Here is a 22,502-nt window from a genome sequence, read left to right as displayed (position 1 = left end):
AAAAAATTTTTTAACATACACACGCACGCTTACCATTTTATTTATAAGATATATATATATATATATATATATTAAACAGACACACATGCTTACTGTTTTATTTATTTATTTTTTTAACACACACACACACACATACACACACACACGCGCACGCTTTATTTAGTTATTTTATTTTAAATATTTCTTCTTTTTTTTTTTTTTTTACACAAACACACATACGCTTTGATTACTTTACGCTTTAATTACTTGTTTAATGAAATGTATGGGGTTGACTGTTCTTATGTTGTATGTATGATGCTTTGGCAATATTGTTGTTACACATTCATGCCAATAAAGCTAATTTGAATTGTTTTTTTTAAGGGTGAACAAGTGTCTGCTGGTTTTGAATTGTGGTAGTGTAAAAGTGCTCCGTAAAAGTCAAACCTTTAGCTGATGGATTACTAGACAGGGACATAGTACCATCTAGTGATCATGATGTAAAGCTTTCACTTTACACAGCATGTTGTGGCCAAGCTGCATGCAGAGGGTCGGACAAAGCAAAGACCTTACAATAGCTGTGCAGTTCATACGGATGACTACTAAGTGTTGCTTGAACTTTCAGTTCAAGATCCTCATGGTTCACAAAAAAGTGTATGGTGACTCTGCCAACAGGGAACACAGTGTTCAGTAACCTGACCAACACCAAATTCACATATGCATATCAATATATATTTTCAGGATAATTTAAGGAAAATACAATTTTCAACATCAAGCATTATAAGCATAGCCAGCCAGATCACTAAAGAGTAAACCTGGCTGTATACATAAAATACATACAATCTGTATTATTGTCTCCAAAATCCTGTAGAGTTATATTGTGACATAAACTACAACCATGATAACAAACAACTCATTAAAGAGTGCAAGTACACTTTAAAGCAATGGCAAGTACGACAAGTAACGTGAAACACCAATACTGTGCCGTCCAAGATATGTTACAACAAGCCTCTGCTGGAAAGCACCATATCTTCTATAACAAGTCTGACTTTCACTTCTATGCTGTCAAGAAAAGAGCCTCAGCCTTGAAGAAACGCTCCAGTCATCTCAGTACAGACATTCTATGGTCTTGAGGTCTAAAGAAATGTACAAACACAGTTGTTTATGGACAATATTTATAATTCAATTACCTCCCTTTATCCGAGAGGTAGCTCCACCTCACCCGTCTTAACGACTCTCCTACCCAAGTCCTTGATGTACGCATTTTGATGATGATGATATAGAGGCATGTTAAACACAGTGACATTTACTGGGAAACCAGCATATACTGATGGGGAGAGGAAACCTGGAGTTGAACAGTCCCATTTTCAGTTTTCTGTCTACATCCTCTGAATCTCAAAAAGGCGGACATCGGTGTCATACCAGATGGGAGGGTCGACATTGCTAGAAAAACAGAATAAGACTGTTAGCTTTTGGTTGGTGTGGAAAGACGCCTGTTTGCATAATGCTCAGCGCTTACGGCTGACTCACCGCAAATAGACGACACCCCACATGTAGGTGCGAAACCACATGGCAGTGCCTGCATTGGCCTGATACTTTCTGATAAGGATAGGGTGAGGGACTGGCAGCAGGCCCACTAATGTGCCATGCTGGAGAAACTTCAGGATCTCTGATTCATCTGTCAGACCCCTGCAGTGAAACACATGAGCAGAAATGAAAAAGTTTTTTTGTAATATTTCGAAAGAATCTCAATCGCAAATATGTGACTTTTACATGCCGGCCGAAAAAGGAACAGAAGTGTTTACGTACTTGTCGATGCAGATCTTCTCCACCTGGGGAACTAGCACTTGTAGAAGTCGCATGATAGTCTGCAGGGGTAGTTTACACTTCCAGGAGAGGACCTGGGACAAATAAATGGTAAATCTAAATCACTTACACATTCTGCATAAAAATCCAACTTGTTTTAAAAACTGAAGGTGAGGCAGAGGGTAAAAGAAGTTACTGACCCATTCTGGTGTGGGAGCCCAAAACGATGTTGACGACGCAGTTGACAAACGTCTTCTCTCCATTTCTGCTTCAGTGTAGAAAACATCCTGATAATGTGAAGACATAGATTTACTAACATGCATTATGCTTATTTTTAACAGGTGCACGCAAACACGCACACACTTACTTCATTGTCTCTGCCTGAGTTTGACTCCGTGTCACTTGTCCCGGCGACTGCACTTTGGTCTGAGTGGACAGTTTGTGGGGAGTCTGTCTTTGCAAGTGACACCATGGTGCCATCCTCTGATACCTGGGACTTCTCAGTCAGTTTATCAATGCCTGCAGGAAACCATGTATCACAGGAACCAATCACTGGATCAAGCATAAATCTGCTAATATTCCATATTTTTCTTAGTGTCAGCAAATCCCATGAGACCAAAACCAGGGATGACTTGATCCTGAGTATTGTTTGAGCATCCACAACCTAATATAGCTGAATCTTCTGTGCCATATAAGTAATTTTTTGTTGAAAACACCCTTGCACTGGGTGACATGGTTCTTCTTTACAATGAACATGGACACTGTAGTTTATTCTGAGTCAGTTCTTGCTGTCAGTTCTAGGTGCTAGAGCAACAAATCCATGGCTGAAAATAGTCCCAAACTATTTATTGAGTATTTTGTTTAATAGTAGTTTGAGTAACCGGTAGGTTGGTTATGGTCTGTCTGAGATTTTCTACAAATACAAAGATGTAGAATATCACATTATCACACACAGCCTTCAAAATGACATTACAAAATGGTCCTTTTTGAGAAACGGACCCACTGGTTCACTTCACCTTTGTCAACACATCCTATATTCCAAAATTACTGATTAAAAATTCAATATCTTTATTAAGAAAGAGTCCACCTTCTCAATTAGACAACCACAGTTCTCTTCAGGTTCTCTTAATGTACTGTGTGCTGACTTGTAAGGTTGTGTACAGGACAGGACTCTATCCCACAGTCTAGAGATAGTACTCATTGTATAAAATGTGAAACATACAGTAAGTTGACCACTGAGCTGAGTTCAGTCAATAACATCCATACAGATGATAACGTACCTGGAATAGCAACCAGACTGGTCTTCAGTGTACCGGGCTCTGCTGGCACAGCAGGGTGAGAGCCCTCCATGGATACAGTCTCCTGGGAGCTTGTGCGGGAAATGACATCTGGAGACTTCCTCTTCCTCTGCAAAGCCTTCTGGATGGAAGCAGGATCAGAAGGCATGTTGGCCAACTGGTGGAACACGTTACGTTTGCGGATGATGGCGTACACCAGGTTGCAGTTTCCTGGAGGGCAGATTTACTGTATGAGCAGATGTATACCACAACGTTCCTTGATCATGACAACAGTACTAAAAAGGGAAAGCTTTTAAAATCCATCCATGGTCAGAATTCTCTTACCATCAAACTGGTACTGGATAATATTGTTGAAAGCCTCCAGAAGGAAGAATACAAGATGATGGTTCTGGACTGCTGAGAACAGGAACCAGCTGGTGGAGAAGGCCTCTAGCAGGTGGAGCAGTTTATTGGCTGCCACCATGGACAGGCTCTTCAAATAGGGAGACACTGCAGAAGAGGAAGACATGTTAAGAAGATGGTAGTGTAATTAAATTAAGATTGATTAAATTACATCTATTTCTTATGAGATGTTACAACTTTTAAGTAGTTGATGGTGAAAATATAAATCTGTACATTGCCAGACAGATGGCGCCAGTGCAACTCACCATTTACAACAATAGTGAGTAGGCAGTCAAACAGAGGCTGGAGACGCTGGTGGCCTGTCGTGATAATCTTGTGGAACACCTACAAAACAAACACAGCGACAGCTGTGAGCATTAACTACACTTTAAGTTGGCAGCAATAAAGCACTCAAACATTTCAGATGATGTAATGGAGTAGACATCTCACCACTATAAGCAGGTCAGCATGGGTCCCCGTGAAGACTGGGATGTCCATAGGCACATGGACGGAGTAGGGCTTATTCAAGCGCACGCCAAAGTTTCTCTCCCCGCTCAGCAGCAGCAAAATGAACACACCAATGTGCATGAGTCCAACACGGGCTGCAGCCAGGGATAAAACACATCAGAAGTCAATAAACATATACGCTAAGTAGAGGCTTTTTGGGCGCAAGGAAACTGGTAACACTGGGATGAGACTCACACTGGTCAGCTCTGGCATCATTCAGGTAGTAGAGTATAGGAACCAGAATATCCAACACATCACTGCTCTTCAGGACAAAAAACAGGAACTTCTGCCATGGGAACACAAAGGGCATTTTGTTGAATAAAGGCACAGGCTCTTAAAGGCTAAGTATGGACCCTATTTCCACATGTTTTTGTGTGTATGTGACTAATTGGTACTACATTTATTTTTTTTTTAAATTGGTCAAGTATTGAGCCAGCACACTGAAGTCGGCAGCCGCGAGACAGGGCTGCAACATGATCCGTGTGGGCAATTATGCCCCCCATCAAACTATGTCCACTAAAGTGCTTGTTTTTGCTACTGACAGGCTCAGATTGTTAGTGTCTGACAGCTGCAGCAAGCTCGCTCAATACTGGACCAATCTCAAAAAATGTTGTCGTAATTAGTCACATAGACACAAAAACATGGTGAAATAGGGTCCAGGTTGCAATATACCAAACTAACTTTAATGCCATTTTAGTTTTTTATTCCAACCTTATTGAAGTCGCAAAGCTTCCAGAAAAGGACCAACAGCTCTTGGTGGAACTGAATCTTCTTGGTGGAGTTAGGCAGGTAAGTCTGAGTCAAAGGGTTGGTCAGCAGACGAGCTAGGCCCTTCAATACAAAGTCAAAGTCCTGCCAATGGAGAAACAGAATGTTGTGCTTTAGGCATCTTTACAGGGAAGATAGATCTTCATGTTTTTTATAGAAATGATAATCGGCATACCTCCTCTCTATGAATCCTTGACAAATAATTCACAAACAGGTTTTCAGGGCCTGTAGACTGCACAACGATAAAGAGATTTATTTGAATGACATTACACACATGTCATATACTCATTGGATTGATGATCTTTCAGGATGGTCTTGTGTTGTACCTCTTGTTCCTCCATGCTGGAAGGTGAGGCGGGGCGCTGGGGAACCCCTCCGTCATGCTCCAGCGTCACGATAAGGATCTGTACAGCCTGTTCCACCAGCTGCTCCCGGTAGTCACTGAAGAGCAGGTGGTTGTACGGGATGCCATAGCCCACTGGATCATAGGCGCTCACCACGTTCAGCAGAGAGGTAAACAGAGGCAGAGCATGTCTAGAGAGAAAGACATGAAAACCGGGTTAGGTAATCAGGTGCATCTGTGTGCAGAATTTACCCTTTGAGTCTCTAGCTGTCATCACATGTAAATTCGATTGAAAATTATAATATACAGTTTTATTAGTTAATTTTAGTTTTCTACTTTAGTCGAAACAGAAATTATATAGTGAAGTCTACAAGATAAATGAAAATGCATGTGTGCATAATATTTGCATAAATATAAAAACTAAATTCTTGACTTTGGAAGTAGTAGTTTGACAAAAAAAAGTCTTAAAAAAAGACCAAAAACCTGAGCTCAAAGTCCACTTACAAGCTTTTATTTTGGAAATGTCAAGCCGTCTCTATGACAACTGAGCAAACTCCACTTGTGAGAAGGCCATGAGAGGCTGTTGAAAGCTCTGAAAAAAGACCTTGAAAGTGGATGAACCAGATTTCTCTAACGTGGCTAAATGATGCTTAGAGGTAGTATGTGTATTCACGTCATAAACTTATTGTAACTTAATTGTAATTTTAAAAGACTCGTGAAAATTCACTTGGATGGATGCACATCATCACATTTTTCTATACGTTTGTGGATGTGTCTACATTTGCCCATTACCTATTTTCAGTGGAGCAGAAGAATGTCACCCAAGGGTTGAGGACATTGTTGTCCGAGGAAGGAGGCAAGTACATGGCCTCAGAAAAGCAGGTGAGTAACAGTCTCAGCAACTCTGTCCTGAAGAGGATCATGCGAAAAAGCACGGAGGTGGATAGGGGGGGGGAAAAGTCAGTCCCACGTAAAAATGAGAGAGTAAAGACTGTGATACAGATGTTTCTGAGCACACAGCCGGCCGACTCACCTATTCAGGTCATGGATGTAGTTGAGAGGGGGGGACTGTGCAAAGCCCACCCCTGCCTCCCAGATGTATTCACAGCTGTCTATAGAGTGCATGCTCTCTACAGAGTCCTGGAGGTGGTCACAAAAAACTTTCATAAATCATGGTATTCCATTCAAAGAGCAGGATTAACATACATTTTAGGTTGTTTGCTGCATTCTGAGAGTTTTCTGATCTGCCTGAAGAATAGGAAAACATCATGTTGATAGTACAGCAACTATTATTAGGTTTTGATTAAGATTAGGCAAATGACACCTCAGGTAAGGTTATGGAAAAATTGCTACCATGGTTAAATGGAAACTAAGAAAGGGGATGCCGGTGTCAAAGGCTTTGTCCAAAACCACAGCCTTGCACAACCTTACATTTCTCCTTATTTACACATTTCTTCCTGCTTAGGAGTATCAGTAAACATAGTTTGTTTTAAAAAACAAACCAGTGCTGTAATTTTTCTGAAAAGGACATAACACTTTCCTAACCTTCCCTTAACGGCTGTATTTTGAGCACATTTTCCACGATGCAGTTATTTTCCATGTTGCAGTTTAGGGAGGAAATAATAGTAGAAATGGTGATGGTGAAATGATAAGAACTGGCTACGACAGTATTTCAGGGAAGTTAATACCCCCAAAGAGCATTCACTGTAAGCTGCAAAGTTGCAATCTGCCGTGCAACATTCCTTTCCTGCTCATGAGGGACAAGGAATTCTTCTTGGTCAGACTGGCAGTGTTTCAGTAAGCATGATCTCCTCCTATGTTCTCTCTTCAGAGAAACTTGCGTGACAAAGACGTGGGGCAGTTCAACAAGGAAGAAGGAAACAGTGTAACCTTCAAAACAGATCACGTTAACCATTTTCCAGCTATTTCCGTGATGTGTCAGAAGTAACTAATTTTGCTGGATAGTGATGAAATGACAAACTTGCTCACTCACGGGGCCTCTCTTATGGCTGTGCACGGTAAAGTCAGGGCAGAAGAGCAGGTCAGCGATAGCCAGGAGCAGCGACTCAGCCAATGGTCGAGCGCCGTCATCATCATCCAGCTCATCTGTCTGGAAGGGATGGACAAATGTGTGAAGCTAGATCCAGATGATGACCATTATTCTCTACCATTCATTGAATGGCTTTTGTAAATGGTAAAATAGAAAAAAGTTCATGGTTTGGAAGAAATGGTTGAGAGTACAGCTGAAATTACCTTGCAGTGTATGGAAGGAGGAAACCAATGTAACTGATATACTAAGTGTGGGGGATTTGTACTCATGATAAAAACATACATAACCCCAATAATTTTATTATACTTATTCTTAGAGCCCTGATGAGATAATTGTATTTTTGTAACCAATCGATCATATTTTAATTATCAAACAACAACATCTTGTCTTCAAATGTGCAAATGACAGTGACACTGTCTGATAAAAAGTGTCAAGAGTGATTAAAAGATCTGTCTTCACTCACCCCAGCCCGCCCAGCACCAGGCACCGTTGACCAGAAGAATCCTCTCCAGTCCTGGTCCTCGAAGATGTACGGAAGGATGCGAGTCAGGATGCGAGTGCAGTTCAGGATCACCTGCTTCTCCCTCTCTGTGGGGCAACCAGACTCTGCACCCTGCACCAGTTTCTCCACGGCCTGAGGTGACAAAAAACGGGATCAGGAGTTACACGAGAGCGAGTATGTGGGTTATGGACACAGCTACTGAGCCAGGCACACTTTTTGATAATTTTACTTCATACGGAAAAGCTTAATATAGTTTTTTTTAATTCAATTTTAATAATACAATTTTTTTTTTCTTGCTGTTAGTGCTTAGTCAGTTAATGAGGCATTACCCAGTCAACCAGCATAGTACCATAAGAAACATCTTAGTTTCTTGTTCCATTCAAAATCCCAGCAACATCAAATTCTTTGTAAATACAAATGATTTGATGGGCTGCTCTGCTGGGCAGTGAGGAAAAACCTTTGAGCTTACACTTAATATATACATAATATGTCTCTTTTACTGTGCCATCAATTGGATGGATAATGATGAATGAACAGTTTCAACAACAAAATGCAACATCTCATACACTGTTCATTAAAGTCTGTGTATCCTTAATATAATTTGCAATTGGAAGTACACTAGATATGTACAGTTTGTACATATTTTGACTGTGAGATGGGGACATATGTAGTTCTTTTGGACATTTAACAACAAAATGATTTGATGATCTACATTTACTCCAACAGCATGCTGCAGCCTGTGTCTAAAATAGGCAGAAACCCCTTTGAATCAGCTCAGCTTCAAGGGCTCTCGTCTCCTCCTCTTTATTTAATTAGGCTGTAAGTACCCAGTATGTCTGTTTTGTTTCTGATAGGCAGCTTCAAACGGAAGCTGGGACAGAGAGACGGGAAGCAAAGGGAAAGGAAGGGGAGTTGGCTATTTTATTCCCACATCTGAGAGCATGAGGCAGTGCCTTGCTGACAGACTGTGCCAAGCTCTAACAAACAACATTATTCCATGATGTAGCCACAACGCAAGGGACGGCCCCATGCAATCTCATCTCATAAACAGGTTTGCATAACACAGATGCATGAACAGTTCATACATACCTTATAGCAGAGGGTTGCTAAATTTGAGGGGGACTCCTCTCGAACAGCTCTTATCTCTGCAGCTGGCACCAGTGCAAAAACATCCTGGACTGTGGTGGTGGCATCTGCCCAGAACTGGTCCCAGAATGCATCGTCTGTGGCTTCCACTGGCTGTAGAAAATATGTTTACATATCAGTCCCCATATATCTGAGCCAAATGGAGCATTTTATGTTTGTGAGAGTTGAAATACAATAGCCTGATTGATCTTGCAGTGCATTAAAATATATTTTCATCATAATACTTATACACTTATCCAAGGCCTACCTAGCTAATGGCAAAGTAAACACAACCTCTATTCAAGCAAGAGTGAGGGAGCATTATCTGGCACTCTGATCTAAGCACAGTCCACCTGCCGCATCTGCAAACGTGGTCATTTCCAGACCTACGTCATCACCTTTGATTTAACTACGCCACCGTTCATCTTCTCAAAACTAAACATGTACAGCCTTAATTAAGGTTCGTGGTAATCTGCATCGCAAATTCGACCATAATTTTCAGGCGTTTAGTCTTTGTACACCAACCTTATATAAACATTTCGATTATGTAAAATAGGCCTAAATGAATGCAACAACATGCAACACAAAAATGTTTGTCTTCTGCTCCCACATTAAACGCTTTTCTCATCTCCTCGGTGATGTTCTCCGGTGCGCACATCGGCACAGTATCTCCCCTTTCAATCCTTTGATGAGCTGTATGGAAGCACAAATAGGCCTACCTGTGTTTTGGTTGTCAGCTGAATCACTGCTTTCCTGAAGTTCAGTTTTGAGTCGGTGCTGCCCATTGTGATTATTTCCCTTTATAATAACAGGACCGCTGCTGCTGAGAATCCCTGTTAATCTCAACCCCGTCCTTCGCTTGAGTCATTGGCGGAGGCGTTTTTTTACTCTATTGGCTGGCTGGAAATACTGCGCTACAGGGTGTCACTTCCGGGTTGTGAAGATGTCAACCACTTAGTCGGATTGAATGTTTTGTTTACAGCATTTCAACTGTTATATATAAGCCTATATTCACACACAAAAACTCTAATGTCCTGGAAATTGTTCAATACTATAGCCTAAATAGCTATAAATTGGTTATATGATGAGCTGGGCTGCAGCTCATGTTAAATAGTAGATGATTTTTATTGAAGGCACAGTTCGGTATTATTCGGTCTTATTTAACGGATCTGGTTCAACCCCTAAAACAGTAGGGCTGCATCAGTTTTATTGTAAACAGCGACATATTTATGGGAGGGGGGTAATATCAGACCATAAACCAATATTTGCCGATTGGATACCAATTGCATTTTTATAGCAGAAACAAATTAATCTCACGGGGTTTATCTAACTTCAATGAATCAATAATAACAGCTTTCTTTCACTGCACTCATAGAATGTGCGCCAGTGTTATTTTATGCTGCCTTTGAGTGCTCGTAAGCTTCTACTTTAATTTCGAAATTAGCTTGTCTATTTAACAAACGTGTAATCTAATAAAACCTGTTATATAGTTCACGTTGTCAGTTGCCTCCTTTGCCATCCTGACTACCGCGCTCACTACACTTTACATCTGTGATGCCACTGAAAACTGTACTCTGATTCTCCAACTAGCTCTTGACAGCACCATGACTGGTCTTCGCGCAGCCGCAGTACCATGTAAACACAACTGCCGCGGTTGGCTGTGGTGATAGCTGTTCCTGTTATAGCTGGCTAGCTAGATTGAACTAAAGGAGCTGTAATATTTCTCGGGCTCTGGCATTGAGTTTGTTATCCTAGAAACAAAGCGATTTTTCTGCAATATGTGCTGTGGTTAGCTATTTAACAACATCAACTAAGAAGGTTAGCTAGCGTTAGACTGTCTTGTTAACTAAAGTAACGTTAGCTAGCTTAACGCTAGCTCGTTAACGCCCGGTCTTTATACAATTTAATAGCCAATCATCTAAAGTTTAACGTTATGTGTAGTTAATTATATCCGATTCGTTTTTTAGCGTTGCCAAAATGGCTCAGAGTATCACACCAATATTCAACATAATCAGCTAGCAAGGCGAGGTTAGTTTGCTAACTCAGGTGATATCCGTTAGGCCATCGACTGACGGGAAACAAGCTAACTTACGCTAACAAGTCGATAACGTCAACCACCCGGGTCCTCCAGTCTGTTCCGAACAAATTCAAAGGAAACTCTTCGAGATTTATTTAGTGCCATCATATGTTGACTGAAAACAGGTGAGCGAGGCCTACAATAATTTATTTAACGTGAACTGATTAAATGTTACTTGAAACAAGTGTAGTAACGCCACTGTGGCCTTCAATACCACCACTGACAGCAGCCATTTAAACAATGTCGGTCACTCGTGTATGCTAACAAATGATCGGGGTTCACACATGCGAGCAGCAGTTGTTCGTGCGTGGGTGACAGCAACGATATAGTGTGTGGTTTAAATGTCTTTGTAACGTATATTCATTTCATCCAAACAGGAAACGGCAGCGCAGTGGTGGTGATGAGGAGAGTGGCCACCTGGTGCCCCAAGCCAAAAGGCAGAGCAGAGCTCATCCGCTGTCTCCTGAACCAGGCCGGGATGCCTGGGACTCTGAGGTACAAATACCTGTCAAGGGAAACGTCTTTACACTGAAGAAACTGTAACAGATGCTAGGCTAGTAATTGTCCTTGACTAACTTTTAACTAGCAATAGTTTGTAGATGTTAGGTGGATACCTGCAGTTTGGTTCACTTTGTCTAAACCAAAAACAAAAGAGACATAAGGAAAATATTAATTGTTGCCTAAGTAGTTGTAGCGCTTTCCTGTTCAGACATAGTTTTCACACTTAAAATCTAGTGACATACCGAAAGCCATGGGGCGGCATTATCTCAGTCTGTGAGGACGTAGCTTGGGAACCGGTGGGTCGCCGGCACGAACCATTCTCGAAGGTGCTCCTGAGCAGAGAGGGGGTTGTAGCCAATTCTGTGGTCTGGTCGCTGCCACACCGACCACTGGTCGCTACCACAGTCGCTCTCCTTTCTGTTCCTTGTCACACAAACTGTGGCTGTATTAAAATAAGGTCAGTTTCAAGTTTTTATACAGTCTATGGTTCCAAAGTAGACCTAAAGTAACCTTAGATCATTTAAATTATCTCAACTGGCAGATGATACAATTTTTTTTGTCTAATAGAGAGGAATGGATCAAAGCAATTTTCTACTGTATCAGGCTTAAGAATGAACTTGAACAAATCTGTTTATTATTTACATTAAAAACATAAACAGACTTAAATGAGCATACTTTCCTAATAAACTACCTTACACTGCGCACGGCATGACTGACAGGATGGCTGCACTTCTCCACCATCAGCCACTATCGTGCTCACAGTTTTGAACAAACAGGTTAAGGCCGCGACCAGCGAACATGAAACTAGAATTAGACTCTGTATTGACTGCTGCTTATTTGTTTAGCATTATTGGCTTTTTGATGCATCCTCCAATTAGTACAGCGCTACATATGATAATATGCTTGCTATTGTGTGCCGGCGTCCATCAGTGCATAAAATAATAACACTTAAATATTATACCTACCATAAAGGGCAAAATTGTGTCTCTCCTTGAGCAATAGGCTTTGGTGGCATTTTTCACGCTATTGAAACTCAAACTTTGTTGCAATATCGCAGACATCAGGGGCAAGTAGTGGACTGCTGTGTGTGTGTTTGTGCGTGTGGGCATGAGATGAGGCTCCACACTGCTGCCACACTGGTCGGTGTGGTCGCTGTCACTTGGGGCGCCAAAGACGGTGGTCGCTGCCACACTGACCACTGGTTGCAGTTGGTTATATCTACTGTAATACATCTTTATCATAATTCTTTGTTAAAATATTATGGATTATACCTACTCTTATTGTTGCACTATATATTGCAATTTGTGTGGTTATACCTACAGTAATAGCCTACACCTATCTATCTTTAGTCCTTGCCTATAACAAGGCCTGTGTTATTATAGTGTGTGTATGTACATCTTTCTATATCACAATACTTTGTAAAATATACTCTTATATCTTATTAATGCACTGTAGGCGTACAGTATATTGCAGTTTGTGTGGTTGTAGCCAATCTACAGTAGGCTACATCTATCTAGATCACAATACTTTGATAAATATAGCCTACAATATTATCGATTATGCCTATATTCTTATTGGTGCACTGTATATTGCAGTTTGTGTGGTTAACCTGCAGTAATAAATCTCTCTATCTTTGGTTCTTGCCTACAAGAAGAAGGCCAGTGTTGTCACCTGTGAAGGAAAGTGTGGTGACCACTTGTTGGCTAGACTGATTTTAACAATAAGAATATAGTTAATCAAAAATTAGTAGGCTATATTTAACAAAGTATTATGATCTAGATATATTTGTTACTGTAGATAGGCTATAACCACACAAACCGCAATATATATTGCAACAATAAGAGTAGGCATAATCGATAACATAGTATATTTAACAAAGAATTATGATAAAGATGTATTACATAGTAGATACAACCAACTGCAACCAGTGGTCAGTGTGGCAGCGACCACTATCTTTAGCGCCCCTAGTGGCAGCGATCACACCGACCAGTGTGGCAGCAGTGGTCTGTGTGGCAGCAACCCAAGACTGTGGAGCCTCATCTCATGCCCTCTCTCGCCAAATTAAAAGATTAAGTCTGGTTCGCCATGTCTTCTTCATACTTTGGTGTTTTTGAATTGAATAAAGGCAACCATGCGAATAAAATACTATCTATTCATTTCCAGGCCATTTTATCAACTTAGTTAGCCATTTAACCTGGAAAGTATTGTTTAAGGTTTCAAAACTTAAAACCTCCAGATCTCAATTTTTTATGTTGCATAGGGTATCTTTCCCTAAATGACGTTTGTTCCTCCAAATGAAATTAAATAAGATCTTATCTAATTCTTTGTATATTTCAGTAGGCATTTCCAATGATAAGGATACATAGATATGGATATTCCCTCAGTATTAGATAGTAGAACTCTACCAGTCAGTGAAAGATGCCTCATCCACCACATGTTGAACCTTTTTCATTATTTGTTTAATCATAGGGCTGAAGTTTAGGTTATTGCAGAGTTTTTCATTCTTATCACACCCAGGTATGTAACTGGGTTCTTCACAGGGATACCATTAACTTCTGATAGTTCACATTCCTTAAGTGATAGCCTAATAAACAGATTTGTTCAAGTTCATTCTTAAGCCTGATATGGTAGAAAATTCCTCAACACATCTAATTGCTTTGATCCATTCCTCTCTATTAGACAAAAAAATTGTATCATCTGCCAGTTGAGATAATTTAAATGATCTAAGGTCACTTTAGGTCTACTTTGGAACCATAGACTGTATAAAAACTTGAAACTGACCTTTTTTAATACAGCCACAGTTTGTGTGACAAGGAACAGAAATGAGCCTTCCCTTAGAGACTGGTAGCAACCAGTGGTCGGTGTGGCAGCAACCAGACCACATATTTGGCTACAACCCCTGCTGCCTGAGCAAGGCACTGAGCCCCCAATTGCTCCCCAGGCGCCGTACAATGGCAGCCCACTGCTCCTAATTAGGATGGGTTAAATTCACTTTTATTTATATAGCGCCAAATCACAACAACAGTTATCTCACAGCGCTTTTCATAAAAGAGCAGGTCTAGACCGTACTCTATGATGCTATTTACAGAAGCCCAACAATTCCCACCAAGAGCAAGCACTAGGCGACAGAGGCAAGGAAATACTTCCTTTTAAGAGGCAGAAACCTCGAGCAGAACCATGGCTCAGGGTGGGCGGCCATCTGCCTCAACCGGTTGAGAGAGAGGGAGAGGGAAACAGGGAGAGAGAGGGAAACAGAGAGAGAGAGAGAGAGGGGGGGGGGGGGGGGGGGAGGGAGGCAGCCTACATAATATACACACACAGCTGTACAGACGATAAAGGTGATGTTGCTATAGACTAAATGAAAAATGGTACAGATATGTATAGTAGTGTTAATGATGATAATCGTAATGTTAATGATTATAATAACAAGAGGACTAGTAACAATAGTTGTTGCAGCAGAGGGTGTCGAGCAGGAACACGGGGGGCAGCAGGTGACCCGCAGCCACAGATCCAGACTCCACAGCTCCAGAGCCAGAAACACCTGCAGGAAGTGATAGGAGGAGAGAGGAGAGGGACGAAAAAGCACAAGAGTACCGGAAAGGGGAGAAGTTGTGTTAGTAACATGCAATAATGGGATGAGGTTGCATACAGAGGGTGAGAAGGTAAAGGAGAGAGGAGCTCAGTGCATCATAGGAAATCCCCCCGGCAGTCTAGGCCTATAGCAGCATAACTAAGGGATGGTTCAGGACTCACCTGAGCCAGCCCTAACTATAAGCTTTATCAAAGAGGAAAGTCTTCAGCGTACTCTTAAATGTGGAGATGGTGTCTGCCTCCTAAATGCAGAGAACACAAGTCCCCTTCCCCCTCCTTTTTAAAAAATTCCTCCACGGGAATCAATAAAATACTCTTGATTCTGATGTAACGCAATTATATAGCGCTTTATCATTGAAACTCAAAGCTCCTTAGAGTGAAGTGGGGAGGAAACAATAAATCCCATGTACAACATACACTCTTTTTAACACAAACATTTGAACATAAAACAACTAACAAATGTGAAAGTTGTCAGAGGATGTCGCTATCTTTCACATGTTGGATCTCCAGTACCTTCGGTACCTAGCAAAATGAATACCAACATGTCTTCAGAATGTTAGTATCGACTTGATTCGGAAGTATTGGTTCTCATGACATCCATATAGTTCGGAGATCGATTTCATTCCAGGTTTCACTATCAACAGATGGATTTAATAGTGGATTAGATTTTGAATTGATGCCCAAAATACTATCTATATTGCAAAATCCTGTGGTTGGTTTGCTTTGCACCACAAACAAACCAGCATAAACAACTAATCAAGAAGGGAAAAAGCACCAGTTTGTTTGAACTGTACCAGATGTTCATGTTAGGCTAGCCCTCTGCTAACGTTGACATCTGCATTTCAGTCATCCAACAGTGAGAGCAGCAGCAGCATCAGCAGCCCAGAACACTCAGCTGGGAGCTGTAGCAGTCAGTGTGCTACGGGTCCCTGCAGTCCACTCGGCTCTAGTGACTCCTCAGAACTGGCTGGCCCTACAGACCTGGTGTCCTACCTGCAGATCAACCGCATCCTGAGGCAGGCCCACTTCCAGAGCCTGCAGTGCCGTGGTCACCTCAGAGACACATGACGACCTGAAGGTCTTTCTGTCAGCCTCGAGGCATGTCAGATCATCACATGCTGATTCACTTCACTCAGCTCTTCCCACCCATTTCCAGTTACTGTGGTATCACACAGATCTACATATCTGTGAATGGAAACCAGGTCCTGGCCAGGTATCTGGAGGGGGTTCATCTTTCAAATAAATCAAAATGATAATCAATTTAGCAATAATAACTGTGTGATCAACTTAAACATTTTTTGTGATCCACTTGATTTCTGACCAGTCTGGTTTACATGCTGCTCTCAGAGCCATATTGTGACTGATAGATGATGATGAATCCCTGTGTTTTGTCTTAAATGTTGTATGAAAACAGTGCTACTGTAGCTGCAGAAATGGCACCAATCACAATTTTAGGCCGGTCAGTTTGACCTGTTTAGTCTCCTAGTTGGGTACTTGGGCTGTATGCTGAATCTGTTGTCTGTGTAAGTACATGGACCAGTCTCAGGGAGGATTTGCACTTGTCTTGGACTGCTCATTTGCTTTCATATTCAGACGGGGACCTGTAGAAGCCATGGGTGTTAACTTAGCAAAGGAAGTTATGTTTTCTGTCCTTTAGTTGGTAGAGTATTTAAAAAATCTTTTCAATAGATTTAAGTTAAATGTAGTGGAGGGTCGGGCCATGGATTTGGTTTTAGTGCGGATTACAATTTCTTTTTATTTTTCTCATCACAGCAAGACAGGGAATTTTGAGCACTTTTGCTATTTTTCCATCAACTACTGCATGTACTTGGGTTTACATTGATCTCATATTTAATTACTAGTCCGGTGAGTTTATTGTTCCTGGTGCAGAAGAAACATAGATGATTATTAAAATATTGTGCAGCCATGGCAGTGCTATGCAAAGGTGTTGCTTTCTAGCTATTATTTTTATGTTTTATTTTCTCCTGATCATGTAATTGACTAATTATTTCATGATCCTATATGACATCCCTTGGTGATCTTGACACAACCCATCCTGTCTTGTCATGATCATTAAATAATTATGCTGGAGATTGTGACATGGGAATAATCCTCTATAATTAGCAGCATTGCCACATCAGAATTCAACACTGTTATTATAAACTGATGCAACTACAACCAAAGGAAGAGTCCATTTAGTATCACTATGCTAGTCCTCTTTAGAGAGTGACGGCACCTGTGGTTATTTAACAATGAACACAAAGTAATAACTGTCAATTATAGATCAGACTAGTTAAGGAGTTACGGTTATTTTTGTTTTCTTGTGATCGTGGAAAAATATGGTGGTCATAACATGACGAGCTTCTCATGACCACAAAGAGAAACCAAAACAAAAGTTACACCCATGCACTCTACAACCTTTCATACTCTTAGACTTTCTCAGTCTTTTATTTTATAGAGGGACTGTTTATGTGGCATTTGAGCATGTAGGAAAACATAGTTATTTCTGTCTAGAGGGGGGCTACAATACAGCCTTTAGGAACAAAAAGACATTCCCCAGGCTTTGTGTGCAACATTACTGGAGCCACTAAAATGCTGTTTTTAAATGGCAGACCAGCCTTTCTGCCTGTGCACTACCATTTTATGGTTGCTACACATGTGTCCCTGTGCACTGAACTTCCAGGTACAAGCACTGACCGTAAGGCTGTGCGTCTCCTTTTCATGAAGCAGGATCAGTTTCATTCTTGAGCCCTCATCCCAGCAGTCAGCTCAGCTGTGTATTTTTTTTAAAACAATTTTTTTTTCAACTTGGTGTGTCAGAAACAAAAGCATTTTGAAGACGTGGTTTATTTTATTTTTCAATTATATATTTTTTTCTATTTAGTAATGCACATGACATTAACCTTAGCCATTGACTCTTTTTCATGTAAATACCCCTTCATTTAAAAAATAAAATAATGTTTTTGAACAAAGGTATTCCTTTCTCCATTCATTTTTATTCTTTGTTCGTTGGGAAGTGACAGCAGAGTAAAGATTTAAAAATCTATATAATAAATCCCTCACATGGCGATGCTGGGATGATCTACATCTATTCATACTGGTCTAATATGAGGAAATTAGCTTTGCTTGCTATGTGCAAACAGGAATCCCCTCCATCCCCACATCCTCCCCTTTTTCCCTCCAAATGGCCAGTAATGAATGACTCCCCATGCATCGAAACCATCAGTAATGAGATATGACCTGTGTCTTAGCGAGGAGCAGTGGAAGGTTTCTTTAATTAGCACGCTACATGTCCTTGTCTTGTCACAGACGCAGTAACAGATTACATACATTAATGTACCACACGTAACCACGGTTACCTCGCCGGCTATTGTGAGTCCTCATTACTTGCCTCCTTTGATTCCCTCGCTCCACCTTTTATTAAGTTAGAGATGACGAATGAGCCAGTGATAATTCGGGAATGGACATCTTCCTGCATCTCAGGTGCATGCCTTCTCATTATCTTGTATGCAGCTACCAAACATACAGCACAATGACACACAGAGTGGGGCAAGTAATGAGTCGTAAGTGAACTTTTCATCTTAGCATCATCTGAGGTATGCCTCTTTTGAACTGCCTTTTGTATCTTGAAGCAAACATCAAATTAGAGCAAGGAAAGTGCTTTGTAATTAAGGTGGTGAGGATGCAATTAGTAGCAGCGGGGATAAATATTTTCCCAGTGATAATCCAAACTTCTGTGTGAGTAAACATTACTGCATATTAAAGGAATTATGTACCCCGAATTGCTAATTCAGTGAAGTGTCCATAGGGCCCATTTAGGCTTCTTTTTTTTTCTTTTTTTTTTACTATTTATGTTAGTTTACAATACTCTGGTAATATATACACACTGCAGGAGAGATCAGTGTTTACAAAAAGCCTGTGTCAGCAAGGAACATATACAGGATAAATATTGTGTTTTAAGTTTATTTAACAGGGTCCATGTATAATAAAACATTGACTTCAAGCTTGAAACCTGATGCATTTCACAGAGATATAGCTAAACAGCAACTTTTCATCCCCAGTCGCTGGGCAGGTGAGCATTTACACCTACAGTACATTACAAGCCATCATAGGGCATCAAAACCCTTAAATCCTCTTGCACATGCTGTTTAAAATGGCTTCTTTTTGGGGGAGGTGTATAAAAATCAACACTTCACTAGAAAACCATTTGAATTGATTACATGTCATTCGGGGGGTGAAGGGTTGATCAGTGGACGCAGAAAAGAAGTAAAGGGCTTTTATTTTTACTGGACGAAGAGTATAAAACGTTGATACAAGCACAGTATTGTTCAGCATAAATCCTAGCAAAGTGTGTTTTCTGAACAGCAGCTGTCCAGATGTTCATGAAAAGAGCAGCAGAGGGCAGCACACTCTAAGTGTTAGCTGGACGCAAACTGTAGCCCTGCAGTCTGAATCTCATAAATTCTGGGAAATTCTACAACGGTATCAAAACGTGTGGACAACGTAGAAGATATTTATCTTTAATCTGTTTTCACGCACACATACACAAACACACATACACACTCTGTCCTTCCTGGGCAGAGTACAGATATGAAGGTGGGCGGTGATGAATGGCTCATATCAGTTGAGCGGAGAGGCAGGAGAGAGTTAAATGAACTGTCCTTGTTCAGGGGTCTATGTATGCGCATACATTGTTATATTTTTACCGTGGCCAGCGAAAAAATCTGGGTTATTCTATGGTTCCTTTTCTTTGTGTCCTCTCTGATTCCCATCTCTCCTCAAAGGCAAAACCACAGTGAACATCAGCGACACGCAACAAAGACAGACAAGCAGACAAACTACTGTGTCTTTTATATTTATCAGTGTCCAGTTCACCTTTGGCTTCAAAACTTAAAACACAATCTCCTTGAATAATCTAATTTATTTTGAAAACCAGAAAAAGGATGAAACTGGTCACAGGACAGTCCTTCAAGTGAGCAGCTATGGTGTATTCAAAACATAAATGAAGTCATGGCTAAAGGAACATGAAGAAAGAAAGGAAAAGTGAGGTAAAGCTTATCTGGTCACCCTCGCCTGTCTTTGCCAGACTTTGGGCTGAAATGTGTTTGGGCAGCTGTTGCCTAGCATGAGATGGTGATTGGGTTGGCATCACGTATGCTACTTTCCCTCGCCAGCCAACACAAACATCTGCTTTGCCTTCCCCACCACCATTTCGCCCAACATCAAACAACAAAGCTTGCCTGCTCCGCTGCCCCCATGGCCATCCGAAGAATTAATGACCCACCAAACACATTAGCGGTGCCCTATTGCCCCGGCCTGGCTGGAGCAGAGAACGGGGAAAGCTCTGGCAGGCAAACAAGGAGAGGGAAGGGTTAGTGGGTCAGGATGATAAAGTACTTCACAGGTCAGGAATTAAGATGGATAGATATTCAGGTGATCTTGGGATGTTCACTGCATTTTTGCAAGTCCTTTTTTCAACAAGCCTTTATCATTTCCTTTTACAGCCATGTTGACAAATTATACAATCATACAGTATTATTGTTAGAAATTCTGGATTTGTGACAGATTTTTTTGTGCATTGCATCTAAGAGAGTACTACACTTTACCTGGTGGCAGAGCAAGCCAGTTGAATCAAGTTGAGGAGAGAGGTTGTTAAAATACAAAGACAGACAGAAAAGAAAGAAAAGAAACAAAAACTGAGGAGGATCTTCTTCCTTAGCCAGTCACCGCTCCTGTGTATGCTCACTCTTTCCCCAACTGTTGCTGACAGGGGGTGGAGGGGAGGACTGGGTTATCTCACTGACTGTAGCCTAAACATACTGCCCCAATGCAGCTGAGAAACAGTCGTCATTTGCCTAAGCAAAAGAAAACAGCTCGGCCACTCTCTATAGAGCTGTCTGCAGTTTTAATGCTTTGAACGGACTGAACAGAAAAGTAAGATAACCGAAAGGCTCTGCATGCTTGGGTCGGTGTCTCCGCTTTGACTTTATAGGCCTCCCTATTCAATTTCACACAATGTGCTCCGGAGACAATGTACAGTAGACTGTTTTCATTGCAAGTTACAGTCGAGGCCCCCGATCAGTCATGTTCACCCCAAAACATAGAAAGGAAGGCCGTGAGCAGTTTCTTGTCCCACACGCAGGCCACAACTGTTCCTCCTTTTATGGTTGAATGTGAGAATATTCACGCACTCTGGCTTGTATTTGTAAACCGGGATGTTTACATGGTTCGGTTTTGCCCTGTTCAGCTGTCAACACTCACAGGCGTTCAACCCTGAGTGTGCCGGTGAGAAGGAGTGCAATAGTTTAGAGAGTGTCATGCTAAGTGGGACTGGTTTGGGCTGGCTGGGTAGAGTGTGCACTCAGCACACCACCATATAGACCGCTGTTTTCTAAATGGCCCATATTAACTGAATGGGAATAGGCTGGACTCAGACCTGTGTTGTTAGCACAGAGAGGACAGGCTACATGGCTCACACAGCCTGGTGTCGTCTCCACGCGGCTGACCTGCCACACAGCCATGTTTCATCACCGGAGGACTGATGTGGCGCCGCTCACAGCCACCGAGGTGCAATTTGTTGCATGTGGACTATAACTGTCAGGAAGAGATATACCCTCACTTAAATAGCCGCCCATAATCTGCCCCTCTCCCTGTATTATCCTAATTGAACCCATGGGCAGCCAAACGCCATCAATAGCTGAGCTCATCTGCAAATTAATAAAACATGGGCCCTCACCAAATCTATGCTTGTGATAGAGCTTGAAGCTACTTAGACACACTAAAGGACTGAGTGTTTGTGATTGCTATTTTCAAAAGAAATGGAAGCACAATAAAATGTTCTCATTTTTTCTTTCAGCAGTGATGAGCATGCGTCCTTATGGCTCCCGTGGTCCTGCGTGCATTCCCAGTGAGCTTTCTCCTTCCTCCTTCCTCTTCGTAATGGAAATGCTTATTAAAACCATCAAACACCATTTACCTAAACACGCCTTTGCAAGCAGTAGTGTGGTGGCGTTCTTTCAGTGGCTACGGGGCTTTGAGGTGTAGATTGCAACCGATTCAACAGGTGACCACCAAGCAGGATCTTGTGCTTTCTCCTCACTGCTGACTATTGTGAAGCCACATCCCTTGGTCACGACTGAGACACACCGGCACCATCAACCAGTGCCACATCAGCACAAGTTCAGGGAGGCTTTTGACTGTGTTTATTTTGACTGTCTGGACTGACACCCAGCGTGATGTGGGAGACGCTGAAAGAGGTGGTCATCATAATAAGACCTAGATGTTAATAACAACAAATCCTGGAGGACACAAAAAAAACAGCCAGAGGTTATTAAAGGCATCTATCATGTCTTTTGGGCTGGTAGTCGTTAAGTCACCATCCCTCTCTCCTCCTCTCGCAATTGATAATGACTCCTCTGTTGAACGTGAAACCAAAGCCATGGCGACCAAACTTTATTCTCTTTTCTCCTTCTCCATTTCTCTCCCACACAGCTTTCTCTCGTGTTGTAGTCCCTTTGTTTTCACACATACAAAACCCTAAGGCAGACTTTCAAAGACTGCAATTTCCTACTATTCCT

At 41.5% G+C, this 22,502-nt stretch overlaps 2 protein-coding genes across 2 annotated transcripts; one reads left to right on the top strand and one right to left on the bottom strand.

Moving 5' to 3' along the window:
• Positions 1 to 686: 686 nt before the first annotated feature.
• Positions 687 to 10,270, bottom strand: hid1a (HID1 domain containing a). Its single transcript, XM_038701637.1, has 19 exons — positions 9,476 to 10,270; positions 8,721 to 8,870; positions 7,593 to 7,763; positions 7,073 to 7,189; positions 6,113 to 6,219; positions 5,872 to 5,988; positions 5,063 to 5,270; positions 4,912 to 4,968; positions 4,680 to 4,820; positions 4,164 to 4,254; positions 3,912 to 4,063; positions 3,728 to 3,806; positions 3,405 to 3,569; positions 3,063 to 3,290; positions 2,150 to 2,301; positions 1,983 to 2,069; positions 1,786 to 1,877; positions 1,507 to 1,665; positions 687 to 1,419 (listed from the first exon to the last, which is right to left on the bottom strand). Exons 1-19 carry the CDS (start codon positions 9,539 to 9,541, stop codon positions 1,356 to 1,358), a joined length of 2,403 nt encoding a protein of 800 aa, XP_038557565.1. The 5' UTR covers positions 9,542 to 10,270; the 3' UTR covers positions 687 to 1,355.
• A 157-nt stretch (positions 10,271 to 10,427) lies between these two features.
• Positions 10,428 to 17,901, top strand: LOC119890388 (protein FAM104A). The gene is made up of 3 exons (XM_038701648.1): positions 10,428 to 10,958; positions 11,211 to 11,328; positions 15,772 to 17,901. Exons 1-3 carry the CDS (start codon positions 10,942 to 10,944, stop codon positions 15,991 to 15,993), a joined length of 357 nt encoding a protein of 118 aa, XP_038557576.1. The 5' UTR covers positions 10,428 to 10,941; the 3' UTR covers positions 15,994 to 17,901.
• The last annotated feature ends 4,601 nt before the right edge of the window (positions 17,902 to 22,502 follow it).

Source organism: Micropterus salmoides, unplaced genomic scaffold (assembly GCF_014851395.1).
Source record: "Micropterus salmoides isolate LMB-PRFRI ecotype aquatic unplaced genomic scaffold, ASM1485139v1 Ms_hic_scaffold_10, whole genome shotgun sequence".
NCBI classification, from domain to species: Eukaryota; Metazoa; Chordata; class Actinopteri; order Centrarchiformes; family Centrarchidae; genus Micropterus; species Micropterus salmoides.
The sequence above is the reverse complement of the archived record's forward strand: the minus strand, read 5'-3'. Positions and strand labels throughout refer to the sequence as shown.

Coding starts and splice junctions, on each gene's coding strand:
- LOC119890388 (XM_038701648.1), top strand. Junction 11,329..15,771: donor GGGATGCCTGGGACTCTGAG/GTACAAATACCT, acceptor TCTGCATTTCAG/TCATCCAACAGTGAGAGCAG.
- hid1a (XM_038701637.1), bottom strand. CDS start 9,541: ATGGGCAGCACCGACTCAAAACTGAACTTCAGGAAAGCAGTGATTCAG. Junction 7,190..7,592: donor CTGGTGCTGGGCGGGCTGGG/GTGAGTGAAGAC, acceptor CATCCCTTCCAG/ACAGATGAGCTGGATGATGA. Junction 4,255..4,679: donor AGCTTTGCGACTTCAATAAG/GTTGGAATAAAA, acceptor TTCCCATGGCAG/AAGTTCCTGTTTTTTGTCCT.